This window comes from Sebastes umbrosus, chromosome 4 (genome assembly GCF_015220745.1).
Source record: "Sebastes umbrosus isolate fSebUmb1 chromosome 4, fSebUmb1.pri, whole genome shotgun sequence".
NCBI classification, from domain to species: Eukaryota; Metazoa; Chordata; class Actinopteri; order Perciformes; family Sebastidae; genus Sebastes; species Sebastes umbrosus.
In genome coordinates this window covers 38496453-38517082 of record NC_051272.1, presented here as the reverse complement: position 1 = coordinate 38517082, position 20630 = coordinate 38496453, and the positions used below count along the sequence as shown (strand labels likewise).

At 44.9% G+C, this 20630-nt stretch overlaps 1 protein-coding gene across 5 annotated transcripts in view; it reads right to left on the bottom strand.

The window, feature by feature from the left end:
* Positions 1-20630, bottom strand: part of LOC119486221 (A-kinase anchor protein 13-like) — a 163319-nt gene that overhangs the window by 81499 nt on the left and 61190 nt on the right. For all 5 annotated transcript variants that reach the window (XM_037766151.1, XM_037766154.1, XM_037766152.1 and 2 more), the window contains exons 8-10: positions 19108-19333; positions 16043-16778; positions 6332-9289 (exon numbers count right to left, since the gene is read on the bottom strand). In XM_037766151.1, the coding sequence (XP_037622079.1) occupies positions 6332-9289; positions 16043-16778; positions 19108-19333 (3920 nt within the window). The remainder of the gene's footprint in view (positions 1-6331; positions 9290-16042; positions 16779-19107; positions 19334-20630) is intronic.

The following is a 20630-nucleotide window of genomic DNA, read 5'->3' as shown; positions in this document are numbered from 1 at the left end:
CTTTTACTTCATTTATAGTAACTGAAAGCGATTTGAGACTACTTCATTCTGTTGATGTTTGGTTGATCTGTGAGTCTTTCATTTCTACAGGTTTCTCTCCATTTCTTTTGGTGTATGATGTGACATCTACTTTGTCATCTTCATGCTGCGTTATTTGCATAGCAGAATAGTTTGGTATGATGTCTCTACTTCTTTCTGTCCATCAGCCAGGTTAGTAACCTTGTGGGCTCATCAACAGGTTCAATAGCGTTCCGCTGCAGATCTCCGGGCTCAGCATGGACCTCCGGCGCTGGGACCTGTCTCCATCTGTGTTATCACGTGAGTTAAAGCTAGGCTCAGTAAAGCTAGGCTCGGTAAAGCTAGGCTCGGTAAAGCTAGGCTTGGTAAATTTGAGAAACTAGCAACAGTACGCTACATTTTAAAGAGGACGTATGATGCTTATTCTCAGGGTCATACTTGTATTTTAGGTTTCTACTAGAACATGTTTACATGCTTTAATGTTCAAAAGGTTTTAATGTTCTCGTACCGGCTGTGCTGCAGCTCCTCTTTTCACCTTCTGAAACACTTTGTTTGAGGTCCTTAGAACTTAGAACAACTCACATCAACCCTAAAGGACAATTTAACTTCATTCCATAACACCTGGTCTCCTTTCCTGCAGGACATTCAGAGCTGATTCCCCTCTACACCCCCCCACACAGATCTGATCAAATACAATAACTCAAAATAACCCACAAAGTACCAATAGCCATCATTCATGTGATAATGAACACCTGTGCTTTTCTAATGTCAACATGTCTGCAGGTGCCTGTCTAGGTTGTATTTATATAGTGTTGGTCATCAGTTCTATCAGTTATGATAACATTGGTCTCACCAAATTCATTGCTGAGATCATCCAGATTATCTAAACCACTCATGTTGGTAATAATCCCTCCTTGCATGTAAGTATGCATCAACGTTTAATAAGGACGTTGATCTGTAAACTGTCATGTTCACACATTTGGGTGATCCTAATCTACAGGTTTATTTCCAACCCGTCTGATCGTGTGACTGCTCAGTTTGTTGATCCACCAGACTTCTTTTTAGTGATGTCACCACACTACCAGCACGTAGGACCCTGTATAGCCTATTGCCGAAGTTCCTTTTCTAAAAAACAGGTGTTCTGACTGCACAGCATCCTTTCCTATTCTGAGTACAAGCTGACGTCTGGATATTATAACGTACCTGCGGTAGGGATCACATGACAAGCTCAATAAAAATGACAAATGTTAGCATTACCATCATTACTAGCTATGAACACATGTTAGAATTACCATCATTACTAGCTATGAACATATGTTAGAGTTACCATCATTACTAGCTATGAATATATGTTAGAGTTACCATCATTACTAGCTATGAACACATGTTAGAGTTACCATCATTACTAGCTATGAACATATGTTAGAGTTACCATCATTACTAGCTATGAACACATGTTAGAATTACCATCATTACTAGCTATGAACACGTTAGAGTTACCATCATCACTAGCTATGAACATATGTTAGAATTACCATCATTACTAGCTATGAACACATGTTAGAGTTACCATCATTACTAGCTATGAACACATGTTAGAGTTACCATCATCACTAGCTATGAACATATGTTAGAATTACCATCATTACTAGCTATGAACACATGTTAGAGTTACCATCATTACTAGCTATGAACATATGTTAGAGTTACCATCATTACTAGCTATGAACATATGTTAGAATTACCATCATTACTAGCTATGAACACGTTAGAGTTACCATCATCACTAGCTATGAACATATGTTAGAATTACCATCATTACTAGCTATGAACACATGTTAGAGTTACCATCATTACTAGCTATGAACACATGTTAGAGTTACCATCATCACTAGCTATGAACATATGTTAGAATTACCATCATTACTAGCTATGAACACATGTTAGAGTTACCATCATTACTAGCTATGAACACATGTTAGAGTTACCATCATTACTAGCTATGAACACATGTTAGAGTTACCATCATTACTAGCTATGAACATATGTTAGAATTACCATCATTACTAGCTATGAACACATGTTAGAGTTACCATCATCACTAGCTATGAACACATGTTAGAGTTACCATCATCACTAGCTATGAACACATGTTAGAGTTACCATCATCACTAGCTATGAACACATGTTAGAGTTACCATCATTACTAGCTATGAACACAGGCCCAGGTTAGACTGTCTAACAGGAGAATGTAACAGACTAATAAAGACTGCTACACAGCAGGTCAGTCACTGAGTCACAACTGTTACAAGATGATGATGTGGCTCTGCATCATCATCCTGCAATAACACACACACATCTCTTTACTTCTATCTTTGTGAGGACCATCATTGACATAATGCATTCTCTAGCCTCTTACCCTACCCTTAACCATCACAACTAAATGCCCAACCCCAACCCTTACCCTTACCCTTACCCCAACCCCAACCCTGGCCAAAATGTCCTCCCTGTCCATAAATGTCCTCACTCCGTTGGTTAAAACACACACACACACACACACACACACACACACACACACACACACACACACACACACACACACACACACACACACACACACCCATTTCTCAGCCCACCTCTAGTTTCACTGTCCACTATTAAGTCTTGATGACATCATCAGGTTGCCTGGTTACCGTGCCCCTACAAACAGTGGCGCCAGATCAACAGCCATCTCTCTCTTACACACACACACACACACACACACACACACACACACACACACACACACACACACACACACACACACACACACACAGAGAGAGAGAGAGACACAGTCCCTGCCCTGTTACTGACATTATTCTGCCGTGTCTCTTGGCTTCCTTCGATGCTAAAACTCACACTGTTAAAAATGGAGGCTGAAATGGAAGGGTCACTAAATATCAGACACTAATTAAATCTCACAGAGCTCTGATGAAACAAGTCAAATCTCCTGACCTCCTTGAGATAGTAAAGAGTAGGACGAACAATTCATCATTTTAGAGTGCCATTTTCAAATTACTGTCGCAACAAGCTGTAGTGGAAGTCTAAAGCTGAGTTGATTTTTAGTCCCTAGAACTACTTTTCAAAGAACTAAAAGGTTCCTTCAGCCTACTGTGAGCTGGCCTGCGAAAATTAGGCAAATTAGTCCTCTGATGCAGTTCAGTGTGCCCGTCGGTTTAGTCTTAAAAAAAACACACTGGAAAAAAAGAAACCTTTCGTCTTACTGCGACGATATTTACTGCTGCATTTATCTACTGATGCACGTTGGATGTAATGAATGAAATGCAGCGGAGGGGGTTCACAACATAACTCTAGAGGGAATGTAATGTGTACAACACAGAGAGGTCTGGTGTATTGGGATGTAGTCTACACATTACACCCTCCAAACAGAATGCGACGCCAGCAAGCTTCCGTGACAAAATCAGTTTGATTACATAGTTTTCTATTGCAATGAGCTAACTTGCCACGGCGTGCCGTTTTGAGCTGAACTTTCGTCAGACGCCCTGTTTCCATTTATTCCTCATTCCAACGGTCGAGGAACGGCTGATTAGTGAAGTTGAAATGAGGAGTTATCTGATATGTTACCTCCTCATTTCACCTACTTACTTAAGTATAAAACCTGTTTTCTGTTTAAAAATAACACAAACGTCGGAAGAGAGCAGGTAACCTACTACTCACCCATCTTTTAAGTGGCTACGTCTCCAGTCCGATCTCCAGCATACAGCTGATCGGTAAGTGGTTTGTTTACATGGCGTAACAGAAAGTGCATATTTAACTGTGTGTGGACAGAGAATGTCCAATGTTATTATCTATCTTCTTGTCTTGTTGGTTTCTTATTCTCTCAACATATTATTCATCATTACAATAAAGTATTAGTTCTGCGTTCTTATGAAAGTATAGATGCATTTCTAGTGAGCCCCCCTGTGTCTGTCACCCTCCAGGATGACTTCACATCACAACCAAACAGATCAGTGTCTGACCTAGACATTTTCCGACTGACTACTACCCCCACAAAACCACTGGTGAAGAAGTTGTGAGCTTCCTGTAGTTCTTTAGGTTGCACTGTGTGTGAATCCCTGCGTGATATCACATATGTCAAAACATAAGCTGATGGCATTGAGTAACATTAGCGCTGCTACTGTCTTGAACCTGCATGGAGTTCACTCAGATATTCAAGTCTATTACGTCATAACATGATATGGCTGTAGGGTATTAATATTATAAAGGTAAGTTTAATTCATCATACAATGTACTGAGTAAATGTAATAGTGTCACTTACCAGGTGACCAGAACATATCTGGGAATGACACTTTGGGCCATTTAGTTGGGTCATTTGTCTTTTATAAGATATGGACAATCATCTACTCTGATTCTGTCTGATTTTTGCACGTAACGTTCTTTGTCGAGTGAGGACAAGGACTCTATATAAGACATGGCACTTTTGTACGTAAATGTATGCTATCAAAAACGGGGCTTTTCGAGCATATCCGGACGGGGGAAGAGGATTGTTTTCCCTTACGGCGACTCTGTACAGGACAGAGGGGGTCGTATCCTGTACTGATTGTAAAGCCCCCTGAGGCACATTTGTGATTTGTGATTTTGGGCTATACAAATAAAACTGACTTGACTATGACTGTATGTATGCTACTAGTTACTATTGTTGTGTGGCTACCGCAAAAACACTCACATGTGATGGATTCACAATTTCACAGTGTATAGAAAATTAAAATTTATAACAGGCAGAGCCGGTCTTCTGGTACTTACTCGCTAACTACCTAACGTTTATTCAGCACTCATCGTTTATCATCGTTTATCATCGTTTTATCATTGTGTATTAGTAAACACAGGCTTCTAACAGATGACTCGCTCTCATCTGCTGCTCATATTATGTAACGTTACTGATTTAGCAGAACGGGAACGTTATATCAACACATTACAGCCCCTTATTACACGGCTGTGTTGAATACTCCATTCTGATTGGTCAATCACGGCGTTCTATAATTGCTCTATAGCAGACCGTTGCTATGTATAACAGACCGTTGCTATGTTTAGCAGACCGTTGCTATGCATAACAGACCGTTGCTATGCATAGCAGACCGTTGCTATGTATAACAGACGGTTGCTATGTATATCAGACGGTTGCTATGTATATCAGACTGTTGCTATGTATATCAGACTGTTGCTATGTATAGCAGACCGTTGCTATGTATATCAGACTGTTGCTATGTATAGCAGACCGTTGCTATGTATAGCAGACCGTTGCTATGTATAGCAGACCGTTGCTATGCATAACAGACCATTGCTATGTATATCAGGCATAACAGACCGTTGCTATGTATAGCAGACCGTTGCTATGTATAGCAGACCGTTGCTATGTATAACAGACTGTTGCTATGTATAACAGACCGTTGCTATGTATAGCAGACCGTTGCTATGTATTACAGACCGTTGCTATGCATAGCAGACCGTTGCTATGCATAGCAGACCGTTGCTATGCATAGCAGACCGTTGCTATGCATAACAGACCGTTGCTATGTATAACAGACCGTTGCTATGGGTGCAGCTCTGATGTCAGACTCTGGAGGACCGTTTTTGTGTCAAAATATTGATTTCTTCAGTAAGTAGTCGTGTAATAAGTGGGATAATGTACAGCTAGCGGGTCGTTGTTGTGAAAGAATCCCCTTCAGGGCGATGAGAGACCCTGTCACAACAACGACCCGCTAGCTGTACATTATCCCTTACGTGTTCCCAAGCTTGTATCTCACGAGACCCCCCTGGTACTCGGAGCTCGTGCATTAAGGTGCCATTAATACCACCAGCGGACAATTATGCAGGTTTTATCAATAAATGTGACATGACTTTGTAACTTTGTTAAAAAGTCATGAATGTTTAATACACCACTAGAGCAAGCTGATACTAGTCAGTTCTTTCTTGACAAGTTAGTGAGGTTTACTTAATTACTGAGCGGTTTTAATGAAGTGGCCCGGCAGGTCCTTAATAACAAGCAAACTGCTTATTCTTTTTCATGTACAAACACACGCAGTATGTGATAATGCTTTGCACAAACTTATTGTGTAGACCAAAAGAAGTGCAATTAGATATTTTGCCCATATTGTTCAGCCCAGATAAAGAGAGAGGTTCATGTGTGAAAGAAAGATAGATGGTGAATAGAATGAAAGCAGGGCAGGAAATGAAAGAGAAGAGTGACAGTAGGACTGTGAAGCCAGAAGGACATACTGTACAGTACAGAGTAGAGTAGAGTAGAGTCATTCACCTGTCTGGGATGTGACGTCCACTGTGACCATCTCTTTCCTTGCTTCCTCATCACTATTCATCTTAATCTTTTCTCTCTCCTTCCATCCATCCACTGCATCGTGAGCGTCTTCATCCAGCCCTGCAAACACACCGACCTCATTGTCCATAGCGACAGACTCGCCTCTGCCAGCATCAGGAGGGATGGCAGGGACCAGCTTTATGGATGACTGGTATTCTCCCGTTTCATCATTCACGGGGCCGGTCGGCTCCTCTGGACTGGGATCGGCCACGGGGGTCGAGTCACGGGGGGTGACGGGAAGCACTGAGCCGCAAGTGAGCGGCAGAGTGTGAATCTCCCCGTCACGTGGTGCTTTAACCTGGCCGTCCAGCTGTGGATCTCCCTCATGCTCTTCAGCTTGACAGTCTGAGCCCGACGCGTCCCTGAATGCTGTTTCACAGCTCTCACGTTCCTTACACTCCGAGCTGTGTGGACTGTCCTGCCGTCCTACCTCACCCTCTGCAGTTATGGATTGTAAAGGGTCACTATCACCTCCATCCTGTCGGTGTTGTATCCCGCTCTCCTCCTGACAAACAGACTGATCTTGGGGCTTTCCTAGTCTGGGATTCTCCTCAGAATCATGGCTGAATGTGTCAGAGGCCTCTGGATGTTGTCCAGGACGGGGGAGTTGCAGCTGGGTCTCTACCTGCGTGTGGCCTTGGCCGTCTACCTCGGTTGGAACCATTTCATTTGCTTCTGGCAGAAGTTTTATATTAACTTCCTCTTCTTTAGGTAGTGGACATGTACAGATATTTTGTGTACTTTCTGTTTGGATGTCCTCTTTGTCGACTTGTGGTAAACTAGGAGTGTCTGGGTTAGCCTGCTGGCTGCTGCTGAGCTGTGCAGCTGGTAGCTTTTCTGTCTCAGTGTTACACTGGGACACTACACAATTAGCCTCCTCTGATATTTCAACATTAGCTTGTTCTTTAGAGGTGAACTGATCAGCAGGTTGCTGTTCTGTCCGAGCTGGGAACAGCTGACAGTTGTCTTTGGACTGAACAGTGTTGAGTAAATGGTCTGGCAGCTGGTTTGATGACTCTTGCCTCTCTGACTGATTGTCTGCTAACCGTTGGCTCAGCTCTATGCTAGCCATGGCTGATGCTATTGCTACCGCTACAACTGCTACCGCTGTGGCGACTAGGCCTTCATTGTAGTCCTGCTCTCGCTCTCTGTCTATGGAAGACAACTCCTTGCTGTGCACCACCCCACTGTCATTTCCTTCACTCCTACTTCTTTCCTCGCCTGCTTCCTCTTCACCCACCCACAACTCATTTCTCTTTTCCTCCTGATCTCTCGGCATCTCAGAGGCCAAACAATGCTCTAAATATTCCACCGCAGTTGTCTCGGCGCTTCCTTCCCGTATTTGAAGCGGTAAAACATCCGCTGTACCTTCAAGCGGCAGACCCCAAGCTTCTGTCGGACGCACGGATTCCATAAATCCTCGGGGTCCTCCCGCGGGATCCACAGGCTGTACTGGTGTGTTCGACTCCACGGATCGTACATGTTGTGTATTCTGTTCAGGAAATTCCACAAGAAACGAGTCCTCTGTGAATTCTATAGGATCTGAATGTTTGACAGGAAGTTCCTTCGGACAGTTAGATTTCACCGAACCTGTCCGGTCCACGGATGTTACAACTTCACCAGCAACCGTCACATCCTCAATTTCTGACAATGACTCCACATTATCCACGGTTTGTTTAGCTGGACTGGCAAGCCCCTTTAAATCCAGCTGTGTCGGGCCAGGTATTTCCTTTTTTACTGGTTGCACAGTTGTGATTTCCTCTATAGTTGCCTCTCTGATGTCCACTTGACTAAGTTCTGAAGCAGTGACAGTAGAATCTGGGTTATCAGGTCCATGACAGTTCATGATGTCATCCTTTGTTTGTAGAGTCTGTGAAGCAGTCAGATCTGCTCTCCTGTGGTCTGTCGGGCTGAACTCTGGACTGGTATCACTGGGATCCGAGTTTGTGACGTCACAGTCGGGTCCGTGAGCTGGCTCCGTCTGGCTGGGTAGATGCATGGTGTCATCGGCTGAAGACTGGACGTCTGCCCTTCCTGTCGTGTCCTTGGCTTCTGAGTCGGCCTCTGACTGAGCGTTCAGGTTCGTCCCTTGTTCTCTCTGTGTTTTTACGTCTGTCTGACTCTGAGACTCTATGCTGGAGCTGGAGCTAAGCTTGGCCTCTGCGCCTCCTCTCTTCCCCCTCTTCTTCCTCCTCTTCTTCCTGGCTTTTGCTCCTTTCTCTCCGCTCCCTTGCTTCTCTCCTCCTCCCTCTTCGATGTCTGCCGTTTCAGAACTCTTTCTGCTGTGAGTCGTCTCTGTGTTACTGACCTCCTCTCTGTCTCCCTCCACTCCTCCCTCCGTCCAATCTGGCCCTACTTCCTCCTCTCGCTGTGATCCGTGTACTTCCCGTCTTTGTGCAGCAGGCCCATGTGACGGCGCTGGCTGTGATCCAGCAGCATGTGGCTGACTAAGAGCTGAAGACAGTTGATGAGAACTAAAACCCTGCTCTAGCAGCTGTGGAGAACTAAGACCAGAAGCTTGGGCTGAGCTCAGATCACATTCTCTCTGCTCCAGCTGTTCATGTTTTCTCTGATCCTCTGTGTCACCGTCGTACCAAACTGACTGGGAGTTCACTTCCTCTCTGTTACAGTCTTCATTGGCACCCTGGTCTACGTTTTCACCCCGATACCAGACTGTTTTTGCTACGGTTTCTGCTTCATGTGGGGGTGATCCCTTTCTGCTTCCAATCCAGCCCCCATCCCGCCATAGCCCTCTCCGGGGTTTTCTCTCCGTGTCCGGGGACTTTGGGCCGGTCCTCCTGCCGGACTGGGGACTGGTCATGGTGTCAGGTTGGCTCGGCTCCTCTGGGTCTGACTGGCTTTCCTGGGGATCCTGGGATTGTTCCTGGCCCATGGTTACTGAAAGGAGAGAGAGGATTAGATTAAGGATTGCAAAATAAATGTATGCTAAATCTGGTCTGTTATTTGTATAGTTTTGGTCATCGTTTCCATCGATTACTCTCCAAGTTCATTAGAAATCTGGAAAGACGGCAACATTGCAACAAAAAAGCAAGACGGTGGTTGAGCTGTCAGACAATCAGACAGGTTGTAAACAAATGGACAGTTCACTAATAACCCCCGATGGCACAGATTAAGACACAACTACGGTAAGTAGGAGAGGTCAAAGCTGAACCAGGGAGACAGTTCATAAACTGTGATGATATCTATAACCCACCGGTATCACTTTATAATAACCCTCACTTAGAAATGGTAAATCGATAGTTAATTAAACTTAGTTAATAGTTATTTTACTGTTAACAAACAAAGAAATGATAATTAATCATTTTTACCATTTTTTAGTAATGCTGTAATTTCTGTTATTGTATAATTAGTTTGTGTAATATGAAATAATTTGTTAATAAATTATATATTGCATCATAGCTGATAACAATTACATTCTGATTACATTAGTACACTATCTATTAACAGTTTATTGTTGCACACATTATGACTTTTTATATATTATATATATATAAGTATCTGTTAATGGTTAAGATATAATTTATAAACCGTCTATAAACATTATTTGGATGGCTATTATAAAGTTACAACTGATGATTATAATATCTTGTTAAATGATTAATAAATACTTCGATAGTTAATAATTAGTTTCTGGTCCATCTATCTATGTAATGTTTATAGATGTTTTACAAATGATTTCTTAAAGGTTTATAAATCATTTGTAAATAATATGTGTGCAACAATAAACTGTTAATAAATACTTTACTAATGTAATCAGAATGTAATTGTTCTCATCTCTTATCAGCTATGATACGATACATAATTTACAAACTAATTATTTCATATTACACAAACTAATGATAAAATAAATTATAGCATTTCAAATTATTTATCATTATTAATTATCATTTCATTGTTTGCTAACACTAAAATAACTATTAACTAAGTTTAATTACCTATCAATATACAATATAATTATATATGATGGTTATTATAAAGTGGTTCCAAATCATGTTACTCCATTTACCTTCATTTTCTCTCCCAAAGACCTTTCTGTTGGTCTGACATCTAGTGTTTATTTTTTTTTCCTTTTAACTGGACAGAGAGTGATCCGTCACATAGAGACAGAGAGGGGGGGGTGACATGCAGCGTTCCCAGATTTCAACCAGTAATTCAGCGTGTACATCATTATTATAGTTAGGATCCATGCATGATCGAAATATGAAAATAAGACCTAAGTTTTAATAAACCTGTTAAAGCTGCATCAATCAATATTTTATTAACAATGGGTCAAATAACTGTGTAATGTGAAAGGAGTCGTTATTAGTGACAAACCCACTGAGAATTATCACCCACTCTGAAGTTCCCCTCAGATGTATGGAGTGTTTTAATGTCTTTCAGCTCAGTTTTGGTTTTTCAACACAACTACTGTTCTGGTTCACTCTCGACACTCTGTCAACTCTCACCAGTCAGTTCACTCTCACCACTCTGTTCACTCTCACCAGTCAGTTCACTCTCACCACGCTGTCAACTCTCACCAGTCAGTTCAATCTCACCACTCTGTTTGTTCACTCTCACCACTCTGTTCACTCTCACCACTCTGTTCACTCTCACCACTCTGTTCACTCTCACCACTCTGTCAACTCTCACCAGTCAGTTCACTCTCACCACTCTGTTCACTCTCACCAGTCAGTTCACTCTCACCACTCTGTTCACTCTCACCACTCTGTCAACTCTCACCAGTCAGTTCACTCTCACCACTCTGTCAACTCTCACCACTCTCTTCACTCTCACCACTCTCTTCACTCTCACCACTCTGTTCGTTCCCTCTCACCACTATGTTCGTTCTCTCACACCACTCTGTTCGTTCTCTCTCACCACTCTGTTCGTTCACTCTCACCACTCTGTTCACTCTCACCACTCTGTTCGTTCTCTCTCACCACTCTGTTCGTTCACTCTCACCACTCTGTTCACTCTCACCACTCTGTGCATTCTCTCACCACTCTGTTCGTTCTCTCACACCACTCTGTTCGTTCTCTCTCACCACTCTGTTCGTTCGCTCTCACCACTCTGTTCACTCTCACCACTCTGTTCACTCTCACCACTCTGTGCGTTCTCTCACCACTCTGTTCATTCTTTCTCACCACTCTGTTCGTTCTCTCTCACCTCTCTGTTCACTCTCACCACTCTGTTCTCTCTCACCACTCTGCCTCGTTCTCTCTCACCACTCTGCCTTGTTCTCTCTCACCACTCTGTTCACTCTCACCACTCTGCCTCGTTCTCTCTCACCACTCTGTTCTCTCTCACCACTCTGCCTCGTTCTCTCTCAACACTCTGCCTTGTTCTCGCTCACCACTCTGTTCACTCTCACCACTCTGTTTGTTCTCTCTCGCCACTCTGTTCGTTCTCTCTCACCACTCTGTTCGTTCTCTCTCATCACTCTGCCTTGTTCACTCCCACCACTCTGTTCGTTCTCTCTCACCACTCTGTTCACTCTCACCACTCTGTTCGTTCTCTCTCACCACTCTGTTCGTTCTCTCTCACCACTCTGTTCGTTCTCTCTCACCACTCTGCCTTGTTCTCTCTCACCACTCTGTTCACTCTCACCACTCTGTTCGTTCTCTCTCACCACTCTGTTCACTCTCACCACTCTGTTCGTTCTCTCTCACCACTCTGTTCGTTCTCTCTCACGACTCTGTTCGTTCTCTCTCATCACTCTGCCTTGTTCTCTCTCACCACTCTGCCTTGTTCTCGCTCACCACTCTGTTCACTTTCACCACTCTGTTCGTTCTCTCTCGCCACTTTGTTCGTTCTCTCTCACCACTCTGTTCGTTCTCTCTCATCACTCTGCCTCGTTCTCTCTCACCACTCTGTTCACTCTCACCACTCTGTTCTCTCTCACCACTCTGCCTCGTTCTCTCTCACCACTCTGCCTTGTTCTCTCTCACCACTCTGTTCACTCTCACCACTCTGCCTCGTTCTCTCTCACCACTCTGTTCTCTCTCACCACTCTGCCTCGTTCTCTCTCACCACTCTGTTCGTTCTCTCTCATCACTCTGCCTTGTTCTCTCTCACCACTCTGTTCACTCTCACCACTCTGTTCGTTCTCTCTCACCACTCTGTTCACTCTCACCACTCTGTTCGTTCTCTCTCACCACTCTGTTCGTTCTCTCTCATCACTCTGCCTTGTTCTCTCTCACCACTCTGTTCACTCTCACCACTCTGTTCGTTCTCTCTCGCCACTCTGTTCGTTCCCTCTCACCACTCTGTTCGTTCTCTCTCATCACTCTGCCTTGTTCTCTCTCACCACTCTGTTCACTCTCACCACTCTGTTCGTTCTCTCTCACCACTCTGTTCGTTTTCTCTCACCACTCTGTTCGTTCTCTCTCACCACTCTGCCTTGTTCTCTCTCACCACTCTGTTCACTCTCACCACTGTTCGTTCTCTCTCACCACTCTGTTCACTCTCACCACTCTGTTCGTTCTCTCTCACCACTCTGTTCGTTCTCTCTCACGACTCTGTTCGTTCTCTCTCATCACTCTGCCTTGTTCTCTCTCACCACTCTGTTCTCTCTCACCACTCTGCCTTGTTCTCGCTCACCACTCTGTTCACTCTCACCACTCTGTTCGTTATCTCTCGCCACTCTGTTCGTTCTCTCTCACCACTCTGTTCGTTCTCTCTCATCACTCTGCCTCGTTCTCTCTCACCACTCTGTTCGTTCACTCTCACCACTCTGTTCACTCTCACCACTCTGTTCGTTCTCTCTCACCACTCTGTTCGTTCACTCTCACCACTCTGTTCACTCTCACCACTCTGTGCGTTCTCTCACCACTCTGTTCGTTCTTTCACACCACTCTGTTCGTTCTCTCTCACCACTCTGTTCGTTCGCTCTCACCACACTGTTCTCTCTCACCACTCTCTTCTCTCTCACCACTCTGTTCACTCTCACCACTCTGTTCACTCTCACCACTCTGTTCACTCTCACCACTCTGTTCGTTCTCTCTCACCACTCTGTTCACTCTCACCACTCTGTCAACTCTCACCAGTCAGTTCACTCTCACCACTCCGTTTGTTCACTCTCACCACTCTGTTCACTCTCAACACTCTGTTCACTCTCACCACTCTGTTCGTTCTCTCTCACCACTGTTCACTCTCACCACCCTGTCAACTCTCACCAGTCAGTTCACTCTCACCACTCTGTTCACTCTCACCACTCTGTTCACTCTCACCAGTCAGTTCACTCTCACCACTCTGTTCTCTCTCACCACTCTGTTCACTCTCACCACTCTGTCAACTCTCACCAGTCAGTTCACTCTCACCACTCTGTTCACTCTCACCAGTCAGTTCACTCTCACCACTCTGTTCACTCTCACCACTCTGTCAACTCTCACCAGTCAGTTCACTCTCACCACTCCGTTTGTTCACTCTCACCACTCTGTTCACTCTCAACACTCTGTTCACTCTCACCACTCTGCCTCGTTCTCTCTCACCACTCTGCCTTGTTCTCTCTCACCACTCTGTTCACTCTCACCACTCTGTTCGTTCTCTCTCACCACTCTGCCTCGTTCTCTCTCACCACTCTGCCTTGTTCTCTCTCACCACTCTGTTCACTCTCACCACTCTGTTCGTTCTCTCTCGCCACTCTGTTCGTTCTCTCTCATCACTCTGCCTTGTTCTCTCTCACCACTCTGTTCGTTCTCTCTCACCACTCTGTTCGTTCTCTCTCACCACTCTGTTCGTTCTCTCCCACCACTCTGCCTTGTTCTCTCTCACCACTCTGTTCACTCTCACCACTCTGTTCACTCTCACCACTCTGTTCGTTCTCTCTCACCACTCTGTTCGTTCTCTCTCATCACTCTGCCTTGTTCTCTCTCACCACTCTGTTCACTCTCACCACTCTGTTCGTTCTCTCTCACCACTCTGTTCGTTCTCTCTCACCACTCTGTTCGTTCTCTCTCACCACTCTGTTCGTTCACTCTCACCACTCTGTTCGTTCTCTCTCACCACTGTTCACTCTCACCACTCTGTCAACTCTCACCAGTCAGTTCACTCTCACCACTCTGTTCACTCTCACCACTCTGTTCACTCTCACCAGTCAGTTCACTCTCACCACTCTGTTCTCTCTCACCACTCTGTTCACTCTCACCACTCAGTTCACTCTCACCACTCTGTTCACTCTCACCAGTCAGTTCACTCTCACCACTCTGTTCACTCTCACCACTCTGTCAACTCTCACCAGTCAGTTCACTCTCACCACTCCGTTTGTTCACTCTCACCACTCTGTTCACTCTCAACACTCTGTTCACTCTCACCACTCTGCCTCGTTCTCTCTCACCACTCTGCCTTGTTCTCTCTCACCACTCTGTTCACTCTCACCACTCTGTTCGTTCTCTCTCACCACTCTGCCTCGTTCTCTCTCACCACTCTGCCTTGTTCTCTCTCACCACTCTGTTCACTCTCACCACTCTGTTCACTCTCGCCACTCTGTTCGTTCTCTCTCATCACTCTGCCTTGTTCTCTCTCACCACTCTGTTCGTTCTCTCTCACCACTCTGTTCGTTCTCTCTCACCACTCTGTTCGTTCTCTCCCACCACTCTGCCTTGTTCTCTCTCACCACTCTGTTCACTCTCACCACTCTGTTCACTCTCACCACTCTGTTCGTTCTCTCTCACCACTCTGTTCGTTCTCTCTCATCACTCTGCCTTGTTCTCTCTCACCACTCTGTTCACTCTCACCACTCTGTTCGTTCTCTCTCACCACTCTGTTCGTTCTCTCTCACCACTCTGTTCGTTCTCTCTCACCACTCTGTTCGTTCACTCTCACCACTCTCTTCGTTCTCTCTCACCACTCTGTTCGTTCACTCTCACCACTCTGTTCGTTCACTCTCACCACTCTGTTCGTTCTCTCTCACCACTCTGTTCGTTCTCTCTCACCACTCAGTTCGTTCACTCTCACCACTCTGTTCGTTCTCTCTCACCACTCTGTTCGTTCACTCTCACCACTCTGTTCGTTCTCTCTCACCACTCTGTTTGTTCTCTCTCACCACTCTGTTCACTCTAACCACTCTGTTCATTCTCTCTCACCACTCTGTTCACTCTAACCACTCTGTTCATTCACTCTCACCACTCTGTTCATTCTCTCACCAATCTGTTCTTCTTTTTACTTCTGGTGATTCACATAAAAGTGGTGTTCATTTGTGAAGATTATCTTGCTGAGCAAAACATGTAAATACCATAAGTGTTTGTTTACCATAGAGCTTATTTCTGCAATAATCCAAAACCTAATGGAACAATCTCATTGGCTGTTAGTGGAGGGAACAGGGGAGATGCTAACTTCCTGGTTGGCCTACAAGAATACGTCATCTCTGAAGCACTCTATAGTCTCTGATATGCTTGTGACTTGTGTTTCTTTTGTTGCCGCACTGCAATCCAATTTCCCCCTTGGGTGTAATAGTTCATCAACAACCCAAAAACACCAACTCAGTGTTCCTCTACTTTGTCTGTTCCCAAATCACAAGCTGATTTGTATTATTTAATGTAGGTAAAACTGTAGTTTTATGTGGTAGAATCTCTGCAATTTCAAATAACCAAAACAAACTTTTCATATTTGCATCTCCATTCACTGAGTGAACGGACACGCTGGTGAACTTACCTGTCTTCTCTGCAGCTGATTCCAGAGCAACGTTGTCTGTAGCTTCTTGTGCTGAGACGCTGTCAGTGTCTCCCCGCTCCGTCTCTGTCAGAGCTTCTGTCTCTACAACTCGCTCACATATCAGCAGGTCAACTTCCCACTTCTCTCCTTCCTGTTTTTCTACGATTGTGGTGGCAGGCAAGGCCACTGCCTTCCTGCCACCACACTTCCCATCACCACCTGCTGCAGAAACTGGCTTTATGGGTAATGGAGTGTCTTCTGTTCTGGGACTTTTTGAGGCTCCTTCGTCATCAATCAAAGATGCCACCTCTGGTTCTCGGGGTGAAATACTTCCATCTGTCTCTGTTCTACTTCCTGTTGCCTTTGCGGGCCTCCGTGCATTCCCTCTACCGGCCTCTGGGGTGCTTCTGTTATTTCCTGGAGATTCTGTTGCATGTCTTGTAGTTTTTGTAGTTCTCTTTCTGTTTTTCCTGTTGCGGCCAGCAGGAGAGTCGGCAGCTGTTGTACCCTTCTGTTCTCCACCAGCTTCCTGGCTCTGACAAAGACTTCCACTGGTACAGGATGTATGAGTGACACCAGCAGAGTCCTCCCCTTCTGGTCTCTCCTCCAGTGACGGAGGACTTCCCCGTTCCTCTGTTGTTGTGCTGCAGGTCTCTATGGTTACCACAGACAGACCGTTGGAGCAGGGCTGCAGGTCATGTGTCGGTGCGATGGTACCGGGAGAGTCGGCGTTTCCCTGCAAGAAGGATGATGGAAAATGTCATTAACCAAACTGTCTGACTGGCAGGTAAAAACGCCAAAATTAAATTGAAGGTGAGACACTACAGGCCAAAACATTGGCTTTCTAGAGTTTGGGCTATTTTAATTCTATAACTCGTCTTCTTTCAGACTGGTGGAAGGAAAGCATCCAAAATACATATTCAGGTGTTTATTTTACTACTATTTGCATCTGTAGATTTTTCCTAAATTCACCAACAGTTAACATTAGATAACGCCTCATTTGCATATTCAAACATAAAATTTCAGAAAACTTGTAATACAAAATACAATTGTCATTAAGGGACTGTTTATAACTTCTTATACGTATAAATCATTGTGGATCGGTGTCCCATGTGCACACGCGTGTGGCTACGCTGTTCAGACTCAGACTCCAACACAAACTACAGTGAAGCAACAAAACCTCTTGGTTGTATCTAGTGAAGCCCGTCTGTTAAACAGTGTCAACTCTTCCTGCTTCAGCCCCCCGACCGTGGTCAGAAGACACAGAGGAGACCGTAGCTTTGGTCTCCAGGGCCGGAGTCTCTGCTGTACTCTGCTCCTCTGCCTGCCTTCACTCACACACTGCGCTCATTCTCCCTTGCTCAGCTCGCTCCACCTCTAGACGTGCATGCGCGCACACTCCACACTGCAGAAGAGTTAGTTTAGCTCTGAGAATATCTAGTGAATGTACAGTGGACGTTTGTGCAGAAATAACTGCTGCAGCTCCTCCAGACCAACAGAGGTTTGAGAGAGAAACGTTATCGTCTCCGACCAAAACTCCGGCGTCTCCCCCGTTCCCTCCGGCCGCGGTCGGGAGGCTGAGGCAGGAAAAGCCAACACTAGGATCAGCAGTGATTCATGGAGAGACCTTCGTCTGGTCAGCTAACATTACTGCCAAGCAGCTGAAATATAGAGTGATATTGTGCTTTTAGCTGACGTGTGTCGCCTCACTGTTTTGAGCGATTCTCGTTCACATTCAGGTAGCGCGTGCACACGGGCGAGCGCGAGCAACAGGACGCTGACTTTCATTGACTTAACGGCCACAGGTGTCGCTGTTAACAAGACATTTCTGTTTCTTACAAACAGTCCCTTTAAGTGTATAATATGCAAGAATTTCCCACCTTCTCAGCTCGCTTGCGCAATCTCTCTTTTTCTCTCTGTCTTTTTTTATGAGTTGGGAGGCCGACAGCAGAGCCTGAAACTTTGTTTATGCTCGCGCGAGACATCGTGGCGCGTGCACTACGAGCATACACAGAGACGTTTATGCACAGCGTGTTGTTCGTTGCTCTATACTCCGAAACACCAGGAGACCTACAAACAAAATATCAAGTGGATAAGCAAGAAGTCAACGAGAGGAAAAGTAGGTTGCCTGGCAACAGTAGTAAACACTAAACACCGACGTACGTAACGCCAAACGTTGCATTTGTGTCCTGTAATTATTACTGTCGCTTACCTCCAAGTCTAAATGACTTCCTGTCTCTCGGTGCTTCCCCTCGGGTCGTCTCTTTACATTAGACCTTTTTTTAGCTTTAGCAAAACGATCTCTCAGATTCTTTCACAGCCTGCAGCAGAAAGACACCTTTTCCCAGTGTGTTGCCTTTTTCTTTCCAAATATTTTATGACATGTGACTGTCCATGACATGTGACTGTCCTTGCGGTCATGTGACGGTCCCTGCGGTCATGTGACTGTCCCTGCGGTCATGTGACTGTCCCTGCGGTCATGTGACTGTCCCTGCGGTCATGTGACTGTCTTTGCGGTCTCTCACAGTTGTAGAGATGTCTGTACAGGTGAACCTACTCGTCCAGTCATCCCTCGAAGGCGTCCATGTTGAAATAAAAGGCGCAGTCGGCGCGTAGTTACAAAAAGAGGTGCACGACAGAGCATCGCGACAACTTGTGGAGCCTTCGCGCACCATGTGAAAGCCTTAATGACGTAATGTTCTGACGCGCACACCTCGCGCCGGCTTCACTACGGGGAGCGTAAACCAGGCTTAACTACTAGAGTACTTCCTTGTTAATGAATGAAGCGGTACACGAGTTGAAGCTGTTGAAGCGGTGGCGCTGTGTGTGTGTTTGACCAATCAGTGACGGTCATCCCTGCAAACTCCACACGAAAGTTTCAGCGCTTTTAGAAAGTACTACCCCCTCCGACCAGGCCCTTTTTGGAGGGTAAAAAGGCCCCAGAACTTCATTTAGACCCTGGAAACGCGATGAGTTCCTCAAAAGGTTCCTAGTTCCGGGGAAGGTTCCTGAGGTGGAAACAGGGCTTCTGTGAGCTCTCAGTGGGGGCTGAGTGTGAGGCTCACCTTTTTGTCCCTGTGAAGACGGATCCGTCTCCTCAGCTCCTCCACCTCCTCCTGTAAGTAGAGGTCTTCACTGCTGAGTGTCTCAGTCCCCCTCTCTCTCTGATCGAGGCCTGGGAATGTTAGGGTGTAGGTACCGAGGTCTGCGTGGTGCTGAAACACTCTGCCTTCTGGGTAAAAGTGCGCCTGCTCCTTTGGTTCCACTTGGACATTTGAGGACGTCTCATACCTGTAATGACATATTATAATATTTCTATCTGAGAAAAGCTTGACAACATTTACTAAACAAACTGCACTTTTACAGTAGGGTTGGGCAATATCAAATCAAATATCACCATATTTTTTACCAAATACCTCGATATCGATATCGCGAAAATATAGTAGGGTTGACTATTGGTGCGTTCACAAAATACTTAGACAATACGATTTTTGATAACTTATCATCAGTAATGGAGCAAATATAATTAAATAAAGTTATTTTTCACTATATCGTGACAGTAGTACATGAGACAGGTAATCTGAAAGAAATCATGTGTCTCTGTGTCCTCCGGTTTCCCCCATGCTCCCAATGGCATCTGCAAGATTTCTCAGACCGGAGGAAAACAACCAATCAGAGCTGATCTGGAGTCTGCCGTCCAGCTGCCGTCTCTGAGCAGCTGTCAATCACTCACAAACTCTGATCAAACGGTCAAACTAGGCAGCGCTGATCAAATATGAATCAATATTCTGTTACGTTAATGCCTATTTCTCTCCTCACATGTTCTCAGAATCATCTTGTAGTGCACGGTTTAGCTGTAAAATTAGAAAGTTTGTGACTTGGTCACCACGTTGAGATCTGCTGAGGAAATACCAAGCACCGCCCACCAGCCAGAGCACAGCCAATAGGAGCGCTCTCTCTCTCTCTGAAATGACCTGTGATTGGTCAAAGTCTCCCGTCACGGGCTAGATGTTCTAAAGCCTGAAAACAGAGCCATGAGGAGGAGCAGAAGTCTAGTTTTCTCTCAGAACACTTGAATTACAATATGCTGAAAGGTTATTATGGGATTTTTGCCCAATGATGCCGTAAACACTTTGCCTACTGCAGCTTTAAGTGGATAGTAGAACAGCTAGAACAGTCTGGTATGTTCAGAAAATTACATCTCTTGGAAAAGCAGGAAAAGACAAGATTTATGCCATATTATGATATCCAAAATCTAAGACAATATCTAGTCTCATATCACAATATCCATATAATATCGATACATTGCCCAGCTCTGTTTTACAGTTGTTGTTTTTCTTTTGGTCACACACACACACACACACAACTTGTCCATGTAATTACCTCTCTTCTTGTCTTTTCAATAATGTAGTAAAAGGATTGAGACTCTAGTAAAAGGGAAAAGCACCTGTGAGATTCTTACCTGTCCGCTGTGTGAGTCAATGTAAAGGGAAATGATTTCTATTGGCTGGAAGTTTGAGTCTCAAACTGCACAACTGAGAACTCAGGAAATAAAACGGAGGAGCTGCCGCGATAAATATCTATGACT